The sequence below is a fragment of the Rhipicephalus sanguineus genome, chromosome 9 (genome assembly GCF_013339695.2).
Source record: "Rhipicephalus sanguineus isolate Rsan-2018 chromosome 9, BIME_Rsan_1.4, whole genome shotgun sequence".
NCBI lineage: Eukaryota > Metazoa > Arthropoda > Arachnida > Ixodida > Ixodidae > Rhipicephalus > Rhipicephalus sanguineus.
This window is the reverse complement of record NC_051184.2, coordinates 124,050,437-124,065,669: the sequence shown is the minus strand read 5'-3', so window position 1 is coordinate 124,065,669 and position 15,233 is coordinate 124,050,437. Positions and strand designations below refer to the sequence as shown.

The 15,233-nt window shown below is 49.1% G+C and overlaps 1 protein-coding gene across 1 annotated transcript; it reads right to left on the bottom strand.

The window, feature by feature from the left end:
• Positions 1–1,608: 1,608 nt before the first annotated feature.
• On the bottom strand, positions 1,609–14,117 carry LOC119405835 (uncharacterized). The gene is made up of 2 exons (XM_037672667.1): positions 13,348–14,117; positions 1,609–1,639 (listed from the first exon to the last, which is right to left on the bottom strand). The coding sequence occupies exons 1-2, from the start codon at positions 14,115–14,117 to the stop codon at positions 1,609–1,611; spliced, it is 801 nt and encodes a 266-aa protein (XP_037528595.1).
• Between the last annotated feature and the right edge of the window lie 1,116 nt (positions 14,118–15,233).

Below are 15,233 nucleotides of genomic sequence, written 5' to 3'. Positions count from 1 at the left end.
TGAGCTATAGTATTGAAAGTGCGAGTTGCCACGTATTTTCACGAAAACTTCGCGTCTCGCAAGAACGAATCAGATTTCCTGTGTCACGGAGGGCCCGGTTTGTTCACTGATGCAGGGAACACGCAAAGTCGTAGTGTTCTTTTCTTGCCAACGTGTTAACACTGAGACTAGCACAGTTGAACAAGGGAGCGACTGCGTAGTGCTGCCATTTTGTCGTCTACTAACCCTCCTCGAGAGGACGCTCCTGAATTCCGCTTGGCGGCGCGACAGTCTATGGGCATTGCGAATAGCGTCTTTTTGCCACGCAGTTTCAAGCACCGGCATGGCTCAGAGGTAGAATACTGGGCTCTCACGCAGAGGGCCCAGATTCGAACCCCGTTCCAGCCAGGAAGGTTATTCTTACTTCGTTTCTTTTTCTTATTTCAAGAGATAGTGGTTACGGACACCGGCGGCGGTGGCGGCGGACAACTACAGCGCCAAAAACGAACGTTGAAATGATCTCATAACAGCTTTCGCTGTAAAAAACGGCAGGCCCGCGCGCGAAGCGCAGCACAGTCACAGCGAAAGCTGGAAGAGCGGTATTTCTAGAGCCCGTTGTAAACTCTCTTGGGGCTAGTAATACAAGTACACTAGCAAGGTACCCACTACGCCATAAATCACAATATTTGTGAAGTTTGGAAGCACCTACGACGCCATTATTCCTGATTGTGCGCGGAAGCGAGGTTCCAGCTACACATATGTAAGGCATTATGTGCACTTTGTTTACGTGACGACTGACGACGGTGAAGAATTGTGGCTAAGCCCTGTGTATAGGGTTTAAAGCTTCAAACGACTCACCAGTTACGTAATTCGCTTTGTGTCACGCGGCGGGTGGGTAATCCAGGCGGGTGGGTAATCCTGGAAATGTAGAAGGCGGAACCGGAACTTCTGCACCGAAATCAATTTTAGCAAGGATAGGCACAGAGTTTATCAGAACATGCACATAGCGCGCTTTCCCGGCCGCGTCAATCGCGCCAATGAAAGTTTCTCCGGTATCACATTCGACAGCCCAGACGCGTACCTTTCTTTCTGCTGACCCAGCTTTCTGGAGGCAGGCTCTCGCAAAATTTCCTTTGTTACCACAGCAGTGGCACTTGGAAGCTCGGGCCGGGCACGTCGACCTCGGGTGAGCGTCGCCGACGCAGTAGGGACATCGTCCCCCGTTGGGTTGCGGGCGTTTCTGGTGGCCCACGGCGTCCACGACGGCGCCTTGGTCCTGACGTTCTGGCAGGCTACCGATGTGGACACCTTCCGGTCGAAGGCTCTGCTGCTGCTGTCGCACGGTTTCCTTGAGGCGAGCATTGGCCAGCGCCGTAGCCAATGTCATGTTTCCCGACGTATTGCCAGATGGCGTCCATATGGCAATACGTATGGCAATACGTCGAGTTGGACGCCAGATGGCGTCCAACTCATGTTTCCCGACGTATTGCCAGATGGCGTCCATATCTCACACAACGCCTCTTCTATCGTCTTTACACGACATTTGCAGCGAAGCACGCAGATACGCGGCCAATTTGGCCGCCTGTCCTGTGCCTTCTTTTACTTCGTCGTCGTCTAGTGAGCGCTGTTTCAACAAAGCTTGTGCTCGCCTTGGGGGCAGCTGCAGGAGAACAGGAAAAAAAACGGGCAGAGTACAAAACAGTATTTTCTTGGGGAGCTTAAAGGCAGAAATTTTGGTCTGTCTGTCTGTCTTTCTGTTTGTCTCTGCCACCCTCAGCCACACGGCCAAATTTGAACCACTTGTCCAAGGGCCAGCCATCTTGAACGGCTGACTAGGTTCATAGTTGTGTACATTGTCGATCAAAAGGCAAACAATACGCATATCTGAGGCGCAACATCAATATGTATTAGATGGTGTGTTTCTTTTGTAGAAAATACATAGGTACATAATTCTAAAGACCCTAGTTTCTTAAGCTGCGCTGAAAATGCGACTGCGCTGAAACTTGCCTTCCCTCGTGCCCTCTGCACGATCTCATTGTTGTGTTTCGGTTTCGGTTCAGTATTGCAATGTACGAATGCCATGGGGCGCCGCTTTGGCATTCCTATTTTACCCAGGCGGCGTGTAAACATAAGAGTGTGTGGAGGGTACTCGTTGAGTGCGGACGTTTCTCCTGCTTCGGCACTTCGCGCCAAACCGCGTGTTGGGCTGGCTGGTGTCCCCGCCGATCACGTTGGTGCCCACCGGTCTTCGCCTGCTGCTGCGCCGGGACTATCAGCCCGCAACGCAGCACTCATGTTTCCCGACGTATTGCCAGATGACGTCCATATCTCACGCAGCGCCTCTTCTATTGTCTTAGACGACATTTGCAGCGAAGCACGCAGTTACGCGGCGGGTTAACCAGCTATGCCAGCTATGCACCAGCTATGCACCAACTAGCCCGACAGCATACGTTATTGAGCTACGCGGCCAATTTTCCTTCAAGTGCGCACTAAAAAAGCGGCCTATTTCTGTACCCAATGACGATGTGGAACGCCGAGTAAACGATGCGTCGAACGCCACAGTGTAGCAGGAGACGCGGAGCGGTCACTCCACGCGCCGCAGTTTTAAAGAAAAAGAAGTGTAAAAGCGTTGGGTTGTAGCGCGCTGCTCAAACACGAAGTAACAACCGAAACAGTTAGTTCGCGCTCATCCTGTGGGTACCTGTGCGTTCTTTTCGAGTGTCCTACCTTGTGTTTGAGCAGTGCGCTGCAAGTGTCGAGCTGTAACCGTTGTTAGTTCGCGGTCGTCCCGTGTGTTCTTTTGGCCAGTCCTTTGGGCTCGAGCGGCACGTTGCAAGTATCGAGCTGCTTGCCGTTCTTCGTGTGACATTCTAATTTGTTGCTCTCGCAATCATTAATTTGCCGTTGCGGCAAAACTGTGACATTTTCGTCCACTTTACTTTCTTCACATATGGATCCCAATTACTACAAATAACATCCGCTATACTTTCCTTGGCATTATTGTCCATTACTTGTCATTATTATTATGTCTTTCTCTGTCATTCTATAGGTCTTTCTACCTCTTCATGTCTCGCTCTCTCTGCTTCTTTCTCTCTCTTTCATTGTTTTTTTGTATTTCTTTGTGCCTTTTTTCGCTCTTTTTCTCGCTTTCTTTCTCTATTTCCTATCCTGCCATTTCTATCTGTTTCTTTCTCCGTCCGTGTTCGTTTCCGTTTGACACTCACACCTGTTGTTCACGGTAGTGGGGAAATCCCAATTCCTGGGGCGCACACCTGAGGTGCTTTGTACGGCGGCTTCACAGTAAAGATAATGAAGAGAGTGACTACTTCTTGAAGGCCAATGGTGATATTCTTTTACGGCTTATTACAAGTTACCGACACCATACGGAGCTTCGCTGTTCATTTTTTTCGTTAATTTGATTCTGGGAGGCAATGACGCCGTTATTCGGCCAGGAGCCCCGGCTCTTTGGCGGCTGCGCCTGTCATCCCTGTGTTCCACACCTGCTCGTCTGCGTCGGAGCTCAGGAACGTGGCTTCCCACTGCTGCGTCTTGGTAATTACCCGGCCCTGCGGGTATGGTGTACTGGACGGGGCAGTGTGCCGTCTGGCGCCGAAAACGTGGATCTTTTTACGATGACGGCTTCGGCGCCAGAGCTTTAGTTACTACTGTGTCGCCACCTGTCGCTGCCCCCTGAAGTAATTTATGATAAGCTGAAATACAAAGCCTCCGAGATTGGTAGTTGTAGTTGCCGCGCAGGTCGTGCGCGCACGTGGAAAATTTGCTGATTGTTCCGTTCTGTTTCTCATGACGCGTTACTGAATTTTTTCGTGTGCATGGCAGACTCAGTTTTTTAGGAAGCCTGACGCATTCTAGTTTTTCAGACCGGTTAGAATTGCGGGCTTATTCACATACGATGAATCCGGCACCCCGAATACATCGCGGTGCGTTTAGCTGCGTGCGTTTAGCTGCATTCCTGCACTTTGGCACCCCTTTGATGAGTAAAATCTCTAAAGAAATGCAGTAGCATTCGTAATTAAGTGTATTTTTTTCTGTCCACTACCTTGCGACTGCTCTCCTGGTTGACGCAGGTGACGGTTGGTCGTGCAACTCACCGGATGTTATGTTAGTCTTCCGGACCTCCTCGTGCATTTTGTCGCATAACTTCAATTACTGTGATAGCTAGACAGGCGTACACATGGATGGAATGATCAGCTATGAGCTTTTTGATGCCTTTTGAATCAAAACAGTAACCATGCGGGCGATCTGGGACGCTCCTCTGCGATAAGAATTGTGCTAGCTCAGACGCAGAAGCATCTTTATTGAAATATTGCATCAAAATGTGTTTAAGTGTTTAAATATTGCAAATATATGTAGTTTCAATCGTGTTACGTGACCATTTGACTCAAGAACGGTAGGAATATTCGTAATACCCACTTAAATTTCGCGCACCGTGTACGCCGTTCGAATGTGGCGCCCTTCTGGTGGCGTCATCGCAAAAGTGACCGCCATTTCCCTTTGATTTGCTGTGAAGACGACACACTACCCACTTCTAGTACACCACACTGCGGGCTACCGTGGAATTCCAACAGCAATTCTGTACTTCTACATCTGTCCTACTACCTTTACACCAGTATTGTACACGTTCCTCTGAAACAGTCACGAAAGCTCGTTCCTCGTTCCTTCCCAATATTGGAACGAGTTTCCGTTACAAGTTCCTCTCATGAGAAAGAAGCTCGTTCCAGTTACATTTCGAAAATTGTAACGTGTTGTTACATTAACGTTGCACGTGAATTTTTAATCAAAATATAGTGCCCGTCACTGCCGTATAATCCTGCGGCGAAATTAAGTGAGCAACTTAAAGCTCACATCGAGCTACACAAATTTTACAAATTTCACATCGCCAGCAGCACGCTATAGGTAGAGAAAGAGAATCTAAAGAAACCCCCTAGACGAACTTTTTATAGACCACCGGCCATACTACAGACATGTATAACTGCAACTTTCGTGCTCCTCTATTACAAATGCAACACATGTGGCACTTTCCACGTTACTCTTCAATTGTACACTCAATGTGCTGCGCTTCAGATATTCTAATAGAAATTTCTATAAGTTTCTTTCACAGGAAACCGCATCGAAAGAAACAATACAGAGGCACTTAACGAATGCTGATTCAGTATTGCAGTGTGAGTAGGAAATATTGTCCAGGATACATATTCGCAACTTAGTAAAGTACTTTGTTCGCACTCAGCAAGAGTAGCATCTCGATGTTCGTAGCCGGACAACGAACTTGTTTTCTCCTCAGCGCTTCGTTGCCAATGTTCAAGAGCCGTTCCACGAAGCGTTTGAGGGCACTGCCGTGTTGTACACAAATAGGATAAAGTCAACCGAGGTCGCAGAGGCGAGGGCAGGTTCAGCAGGAGCAACAAAAATGTAGCTCTGGATGCAGTAAGCGTGTCGTTTATTGGATGACAGACTTTATTGGTGCGGCGGCTGTCGAACTGAACTACAATAAAAATTATAGACCAGTGGCCGCCGAGATTACTCGCATGTTGGAAGTATTCCTGCCCATGCGCAACCATCGAAGGCACCGACAGGCGCCACTGCGGCACCCGCGTCCACTGCGTTTCGGTCCTCTTCCCCGCCATGCACACAACCGGGTGTAAGAAGACAGATTTGCCTATAGCTACCGGCTGCGCATGCACGAAATGCTAAAGAGAGGATCGAGCCAGCTGCTAAATACCGCGCGGTGAGCAAAACATTCCGAGGTATTGGGCCGAAGCTTCGCAGTCGGCGAGCGCGCGAACATAAAACCAATAAAACGTCGGAAGCGTATGCTGCACGCGCCAATGCGTTCACTGCCAAGTGATAGAACCAAAGTGTAACAACGCCACGGTTATGCTGGTGCCCAAGAGCATTCATGCGCAGTGGGAGGCCACCCCGCGGTATTTCGGTGGTTAGCACGTTGGTGCTTCACTCACTTTGTACGGCCCCCAGTGTTGTGATTGGTTCATCTGTCCCATGCGTGTAAAACACCAGATTTGAGACGATGATTCGCGCCGTTCGAGGACTCTACGAAACCACGGGCAGGAGCCTCGACTACGGTAAGTCGGTTTCCCTACTTTTCCCTACTCGCGCTTGTTGCGACAGCGCAATGCGTCCCTCTCGCGCACCGGCACGAGAAAGTGGGTACCTGCGAGGCTGGGAGAAGATGAAGACGGGCACCTAAAATTATTGTGGGTTCCTGGTCACTGTGGGTTAAAATTTAACGAAATGGCAGATTCGTTAGCGCGAGCCCGCTGGATGGCCCAATAATTATTGTACTTCCAGTAGTAGAATATACAGTAGCAACCAGATACAGAATACTTCCAATTCCCACAGATAGGATGGAATCAACAACAATATGGACTGAATATCAGCGCCTAAAATTCCTATGGAAGTATCAATGGAGTCAATCTCGATAATAAGAAATTACGATCAATACATTTCGATGACGTGTCCCCTGTTAAACCTATATTTACACTGTGCTGGTCTGACGTTTACCGCCCATCTGTCGATTCTGCGAAGAAATATGAAAATATTGAAGATTATTTTTTTCATGTTGCAGATACTCAATTATTAGAATCCACAGTTCTCATGAATCCGCTTTCAAAGAGAGACTTAAATTTAACTGCACAAAGTGTACTAAGTTTCGGTGCCGCCGGTATAGAATATTGCCACAGGGATGCTTTTAATGCGGTGTACAATTCATCCAAGCTTCTAAACGTGCACCGTTTTACTCGTGACGTCAACTATTCGTAAATAAAAAGGCGCTAAAATTTAAGAAGTTTATTCCAAATTTTGTGATCAAATTAATGCAGCAGCCTGGTCTACTAGCAAAATCGCATGTTAAAGTAAGTGCAGTATTTATTTGTTATAATACCTAATATTTACTTTATAAAAATCTTTCTCTTAAGATTAAACATTGCGCAAATTAACTTCTAAATTGCAAGCTGCGATTTCTGTGTGCGCCATAGTGCTGAAGGAAAAACAAACAAACAATACTTTGAGCTCTCTAGCAGACTCGAAATTTTGCATCTAGTTTCCCGGGCAAATGCAAGGGTGGGTTGCACTGTAAAGCATGCCCATAGCTACGTATCTTGCTGCTCCTGCGTTGTTTATTCAATACCTCTGTCATGTAACCGCGTTTACGTGGGCCAGACGGGGCTGTGCCTTAATGTGCGATTAAGGGAGCATCACATTTCCTTGAAAGCTCCGGCAAGGTCACGCTTATCACTGCATTGCCGCCAGTGCGGGTGTACGCCTGTTTTTGGTTCCACATCGATTTAGTACAAACACAGAAGCCAGAAAGCACGTGAACTTGTTGAGGCCGCACACATCTCTAAACTGTCGCAAGCATGTGTCAGTCAGGCGTCGGTGAGACTACATGACAAGGAATTTGCATATCTTGGAATAACATGAGACATGTGCCATGTGTGTGCTTTGGTTTTTCAGTGAGAAAACAGGGAAGGTTTCTTGGCGCATGCCCCGTTTCGGCGGTGTGATGTATATATGTTTACTTTCGATTAAAAAAGCTTAGTTGAAAGTCAGCGCGTGTTCTTGTTTTTCTTCCAGTGTGCGTCGTCTTGATTTTTGCACTGCTTGCTTCCATGGATCCATACCAACTGGCCCAGCTATCTACACTTCTTCAAGTAGACAAGCTTCCGCTTGCAGAACTGGGCCTAGCCGAGCGAAGCCGCAGCCATTTTTTTATCATGTACCCAAGCCATGACCAAGCACTCGGTCTTTTCTAAGTCTAACTTACGCCCTCGTTGGTCCCGTGTGTTGGGCAGCTTCCTCAACGTGACACTCGATATTCAGTTGCATTGACGATTGTGAAGTTCAAGGCTGCTTGGAAGAACATCTGTGAGTCACTTGCTGCCTTAGGCAAATACGCCATGACTTTTTTTATGGTATTTATTACACTGAGTATTAGAATGCACAACAAGAGCACAAATAAAGCGAACAAAAGTAGAATCACATATCGACAATGAGCGCTCAAGCGTTACTGCGGACACACTCGATGGCTAACACAACATGCAGTAGAACAGGGAGATTTCGTCACATCTAGTTATATAGAAAAGTTTGTGAGACCGAGCACCTCACCAAGAGGGGGTAGCAGTCCGGTCTAATGTCCAGGTTGTCCTAAATGTAATTAGGTGAATAGCCATTCGAATGAAGTGTACGCTTGATGAAATGTTGGGATCTGCATTACGGTCTTGCATACGCCTCATTAGTTCTCGAGGATGCCAACGGCGGTATACAAACGCATGCGGCTTTGGGTGAAACGCACGGGATGCCACGCGTGGCGAAATTAAAATTATGCGATCGGCGGACCATGCTGCATCATTGCCCGCACTGTGTTGCGTCCCATCGCTGGCTACCCACGCTAATTTTCCATATTGTGGTTGTAGCGCCACGCCTCTTGCGGCCAGTCGGCCACGGAAAAAGAAGAGCGTTCTGTGGCTTGTGGTGGTTTCAGCCAAGAAGGTTTAAATAAATTCTGGAGTGGAAGCTCTCGCAACACCTTCCCAGCGAAAGTGAAGCCAGCGTTTGTCCACCAAAGAGCTTGGAAACATGCTCTTTTCTGGTGGTGCCTACTTAGAGATCAAGTGGCTTTGATCTGTTAGAATAGATACTAGAATGATTATAAAATAAAATATCGTTGTTGCCGAGAAAAGTAACCCGTCGAGAGGAGTATGATGCTGCTGCTGATGATGATGATGATTCAAACTTTATTGGGGTCCAGAGAAGACGCAGGGGAGACCCCGCGCCACCCGGAGTATTGGCGATTGATCTCTAATAAAATTTCCCATGACTTCGCGGCTTAGTTACGAAAACTAGTAACACAAAGACACACTTGTAGCAGTATCTGACCCGTAAAAGTCGGCTTATTAAAACTAATCTGTCGTGCGAAGAAAACACTCGCTTTCCTTCGCCAAACGTCGGTGGTTTAGTGTGCCCCTACTAAGATGGCGGGCGCAACCGCCATCTTTTGGTGGGCACGGCTTCGCTGTTGCGCAATACTCGCCACTCCAGCAATTCATTTTAACCTCCTTGGTTTCAGCCAGTGGAAACGCTTTGGCTCTTGTAGACCTATGCCACAGGAGGGGAGAAACGGGACGGCTGATTCAGAATCACAGTATATATGTTACAACGCCACCACAATCCTGAGGCTAAAATTACAGCGCAAATGCACAAGACACCCACGAAGAAAATAAACGTACGGCACAAGCGCTGACTAACAACTGCTTTATTCTTTTATACGCCAATGCATATTGTAAAGCGGCGCTGGAAGAGCCTAAAAGAAGAACGAAGAAGTAGAACGGGCGCGAGGGATTTGGTGATCGGCAGCATCTGACCGTCCTTTGTCCTTTGCCTGCCGCTTCATTGACCTTTGTAAATAAACTCTTATCATTCGTAACAGTTTTGGTGGACGTGCTGGGTAACCGACGCGCTGGACGACACTGTCGCAGACGACCTTCGAAGAAGCCGACGCCTAGTCGGACTACCTCCGGAACACACAGACATGACCGACACCCGCGAAGTCGCGTCGGCCGGTGCCACGGAACAAGGCAGTCACCGACCGAGACAGCCTAGCTACTGGGCACCTGAGCCACGCATATTCTCAGGTAGGACCGATGAAGTCGTGGACGATTGGTTAAAGCACTACGAAAGAGTGAGCCGCTATCACAAATGGAGTACGTCGCCGAAGCTCGTGAACGTGGCATTCTTTCTCGCAGGGACCGCTCTGATTTGCTTCGAGAACCATGAACACGTGCTGACCACTTGGGCGACCTTTGTTAAGAAACTGAAGGCCTGCTTTGGGGTCACAAGTTCCAAGAAAAAAAAAATGCCAGGCCTGCGCGGAAAGCGCAGCACAGTCACAGCGAAAGCTGGAAGAGCGACATTTCGAGAGCCCGTTGTAAACTCTCTTGGGGCTACTGATACAAGTACACTAGAAGGTACCCACTACGCCAAAAATTGCAATATTTGTGAAGTTTAGAAACACCTACAACGCCATTATTCGTCATTCTGCGCAGAAGCGAGGCTCCAGCTACACATCTGTAAGGCATTATGTGCACTTTGTTTACGTGACGACTGTTGACGATGAATTGTGGCTTGTAATGGGTTGGGAGCTTTAAACAACTCACCAGTTACGTAATTCGGATTTTGTGACGCCCGGTCGCTATGTACCTCTCCCGCCATGCTGTATAACATACGTTGACGTGGGAGAGAGAGGGGGGCGAAGAACTTTGCAGAGACCCTAGGGAAATGGGCTTATGGGCTTTCTTGGCAACCAATGCAACTGCACTTGCGAGGAACCCACTACGCTATAAATCGATATAATTTCTGTGAAGTAGCGAAGCAGCCACCATGCAATTTTTCGTCATTCAACGGAGAGCCGTGGTACCCGCTAAAAACATGTAAGGCATTATGCGCACATTGTGTTGTAGCTGATGACGATGAAAAATTATTGCAGAGCCCTTTGTAATGGGTTGGAAGCATCCAACAGCCCACTCGTTCAGCAATTCACATTGTGTGACGCCTGGTTACAGAATTCGCGTTTTGTGATGCGTGGTTGTTATTTCACTCTTCAACTACACTAAATTACATATGTTAATGTTGTTCCTTCCGGACATGAAGCCTGTATTCGCAATGCCCACTAACTATAGGTGGCGCGCCGTGCTTTTCAAGATGGCGGCAGGAGGAGGGTCAACCCGTTTGTTAGCATAGGAACAGATAGGACGTGCGGACGTACGACCCGTGCTGCTTTCACCGGATGAAGTCATGAGCTGCGCTGAAATGGATATGAGACTAAAATGCTTTCCCAAACCATGGAAAGTGCTAAGTACTCGCCACCTAATTATTTGCTGCGGCGTGAAAGGTTATATTTCAGCTCCGTTAGCGTGCATAACTATGCTTTGCGAAATCCTGTGCGTGCTACATAAAACTGCATGAACTAGAACTGACGTATGAGCTGAACGGCACTCCGAGGTAGTACGTGCTGAGCCTGCCTGACGGATTTGCCGCAGTAGTAGGCCGCCAGCGAGTAGCGCCATCGCTGCTGCACGGGACCGCACGTTTAACGTGGTGATGGTTTGCAAACATAATACGCCGTCATCATTACTTGCGCAGTCGGGAACGCGGAGTTACGTCTTCAACGGAACACAAGCATTTCACATCCCATTCAATAGCGCTTGTGTCACCGCCATGCTGAGACTCTAGCCGTGTGCATGCAATTCACTTCACTCGCATGTTGCAGGTTCAATCAGCACGATCGAAACATGAATATCGAAAAGAATGCATACGTATGCTTTCGCAACGGCGAAGAAGTTAGCCGAGAGGCGTGCATTGCGGCCGTGACTGCACGTTCTATCGTTATAACCATTTCGCTTCGCTGGTCGAGCTCGAGCGTGTTGGCGGCATGCGGCGCTCCATAATATCCACAATAATTGATACATGCAATGCACAAGAGGAACTATGCTTTTATTTTGATCTCGCGCTAGGACATTATACAATAAATACAATCAAAGTGACTTACGAGCGTGAAAGAACATTAACGCACGAGGAGACCTGAAGTGCAACTCGCTCCTCGTGAGTTAGCAGCTGATCGTTCATCGTCGCTGTCACTCTCGGTGCTTGCACAGTCTTCAATGTCCAGTGAAAAATCCTAGTCCTCAAGATGGTTTCTTTCAACATCACTGCTGAAAGCACTCTGAAGAATTTCCTCCGCCGAACGACCTCCACCACTCCGCGTCACCACGTTTACAATTAGAGAGGCGTCTGGGCGCGAAGAACACTCTGCTCTCAGACCGGTCAACAAGCAAATCGCTTGCAGTGTGCTGCCACCCACCAACAAACGTACAAAAACAAGCGGCGCAGCGCTGGCTATGAAATATGAAACCAACACACTGGCGAAGGACGGCGTGGAAAGCGTTCGCTCCACGAAAGGCGTCGAGCAGGCGCGTTCTCGAATGATCGAAACGCCGCTCGCACGATTCGTAACAGCGCTTTGCTGACAAAGGATAGAGGTATCGCCAGCTTGAGATCGCTCAGTTATACAAAAGCACATCGCGTGCCCGCGGGACCTCCCGCGTGCAGTGTTATGGGATTCATGCACTACAAGAAACACTGACCAATGCTATATGCAAGTAAAACAGGGTGAGCTTCAACTGATTATGTCAGACGATAACATTTAACTAACCTACGTGGCTACAGAAAGCCTCGCGAAGCTGATAGTATGTGTACGCTGTGAGCTATAGTATTGAAAGTGCGAGTTGCCACGTATTTTCACGAAAACTTCGCGTCTCGCAAGAACGAATCAGATTTCCTGTGTCACGGAGGGCCCGGTTTGTTCACTGATGCAGGGAACACGCAAAGTCGTAGTGTTCTTTTCTTGCCAACGTGTTAACACTGAGACTAGCACAGTTGAACAAGGGAGCGACTGCGTAGTGCTGCCATTTTGTCGTCTACTAACCCTCCTCGAGAGGACGCTCCTGAATTCCGCTTGGCGGCGCGACAGTCTATGGGCATTGCGAATAGCGTCTTTTTGCCACGCAGTTTCAAGCACCGGCATGGCTCAGAGGTAGAATACTGGGCTCTCACGCAGAGGGCCCAGATTCGAACCCCGTTCCAGCCAGGAAGGTTATTCTTACTTCGTTTCTTTTTCTTATTTCAAGAGATAGTGGTTACGGACACCGGCGGCGGTGGCGGCGGACAACTACAGCGCCAAAAACGAACGTTGAAATGATCTCATAACAGCTTTCGCTGTAAAAAACGGCAGGCCCGCGCGCGAAGCGCAGCACAGTCACAGCGAAAGCTGGAAGAGCGGTATTTCTAGAGCCCGTTGTAAACTCTCTTGGGGCTAGTAATACAAGTACACTAGCAAGGTACCCACTACGCCATAAATCACAATATTTGTGAAGTTTGGAAGCACCTACGACGCCATTATTCCTGATTGTGCGCGGAAGCGAGGTTCCAGCTACACATATGTAAGGCATTATGTGCACTTTGTTTACGTGACGACTGACGACGGTGAAGAATTGTGGCTAAGCCCTGTGTATAGGGTTTAAAGCTTCAAACGACTCACCAGTTACGTAATTCGCTTTGTGTCACGCGGCGGGTGGGTAATCCAGGCGGGTGGGTAATCCTGGAAATGTAGAAGGCGGAACCGGAACTTCTGCACCGAAATCAATTTTAGCAAGGATAGGCACAGAGTTTATCAGAACATGCACATAGCGCGCTTTCCCGGCCGCGTCAATCGCGCCAATGAAAGTTTCTCCGGTATCACATTCGACAGCCCAGACGCGTACCTTTCTTTCTGCTGACCCAGCTTTCTGGAGGCAGGCTCTCGCAAAATTTCCTTTGTTACCACAGCAGTGGCACTTGGAAGCTCGGGCCGGGCACGTCGACCTCGGGTGAGCGTCGCCGACGCAGTAGGGACATCGTCCCCCGTTGGGTTGCGGGCGTTTCTGGTGGCCCACGGCGTCCACGACGGCGCCTTGGTCCTGACGTTCTGGCAGGCTACCGATGTGGACACCTTCCGGTCGAAGGCTCTGCTGCTGCTGTCGCACGGTTTCCTTGAGGCGAGCATTGGCCAGCGCCGTAGCCAATGTCAGCTGCGGGTCCATCTCCAAGGCCTCGGATAGTTGAGCGTCTCGGAGCCCGACGACAAACCGGTCTCGGATGAGTCTCTTCTTCATATCCCCGAAGTCGCAGCGGTCTGCCAGCACGTGAAGCGCGCTTGCGAACTGATCCACCGATTCTTCTGGCCGTTGCTGGCGTCTGTGAAAGCAGGCACTTTCATAAACAATGTTTCTTTCTTTGACGAAATGACTGTCGAACTTTTGCTTGACGACATCATAACTTTTTACTTCTTCGCCGGTCAGCCCAAATGTAGCAAAGACTTCGCGGGCTTGACGGCCCATTGTGTAAAGTAGCGTGCGTACCTGGGCCTCTCCCGAACGTTCATTGAGAGCTGTGGCGAAGCGGTAGTCATCGAAGTGGTCGATCCACGCCGGCCACTCCGACGTTTTGTCGAAGTCCAGCAGTGGTGGCTGCTGGAGGCCCGGGATTACCGTTGTGGGCTTGTCTGCCATTTCGTGGGAATGCTGCCGTCCACAGCCTCAGCGAGATAGTTGAGCAGTCCACACTTCTGACGCCATGTCGTGACACTGCATACGAGCGCGACGCGTATGCGTGTCGCAATAATCAGTTGATGAGCTGCGCTCTCGGTGACGAAAGGAAAAACTCCCCTCTTTATCGTGCCGTTCGATAATATACACTCCGGGGAAAATCACGTGGTAAAGGTAGCTTGGCGCACACAGTTGTCGCCCCGCTATCTGTTCTGACGTCACACGCCGAGCACGGGCAAGCGGTACCAGCACAGGCATAGAGTTTCCTAAAATTAACTAGAGGGGACTCTGGCGCTGCGATCGTTCAGCTACCATGGGAATGATGGGTAGCACACAAATTTGCCTAGTCTTCGTGCTTGCGGCTTCAAACATACTTGTGGCTTTGTTTATTGCTATGTTTTGGTTTTCTTTCGGATAAAAGAATGGATCGTTGTGAACTTCGTGACCAGATTTGAATCGCTGAGCCTAAGGAAGAGAAAGTGGCGAAGTGAAACTGCTGACTTTTACTGAAATTCGTTTTGTGACAAAGCGGATGCAGCCGACGCAGAGCCAAACGGAGCCGAAAGTACGAAGTTTAGACAAATTTGTGTGCTACCCATCATTCCCATGCTGGCTGAAGCGTCATGCGTTGCAGCTCCCATAGACACTAGCGCCAGAGTTCCCTCTAGTAAGTATTGTAGGAAACTCTATGAGCACAGGCACCTTGGATTTGCTCGGACGCTTCATCGCATCTGACAACGGTTCTACTGGCCTCGACTGTGGAAGACGACGAAGCGCTACGTCGCCAGTTGTGATGTATGCCAACGGCAGAAGCAACCGACTGCTATTCCTGCAGGTACACTGCAACAAATTACGCCACCGACTTCGCCTTTCGAAAAAGTCGGCATAGGTTTGCTCGGGTCTTTCCCTAAGTCTTCCAACGGACGCCGCTGGAGTACTGTCTGCGTGGATTATCTAACCCCTTACATGAAACGATGGCACTTGCTTCAGCCACATCCTCTGATGTGTCCTTGTTCCTACTGCATTCGATTATGCTACGTCACGGAGCTCCCCGTGCGGTAATAAGTGATCGTGGCCGGC

Excerpts from the sequence above, each read along its gene's own strand:
- LOC119405835 (XM_037672667.1), bottom strand. The coding sequence starts at position 14,117 with ATGGCAGACAAGCCCACAACGGTAATCCCGGGCCTCCAGCAGCCACCA. Across the intron at positions 1,640-13,347 it reads GCCTGCCTCCAGAAAGCTGG|CTGCCCCCAAGGCGAGCACA; the intron begins GTCAGCAGAAAG and ends GTTCTCCTGCAG.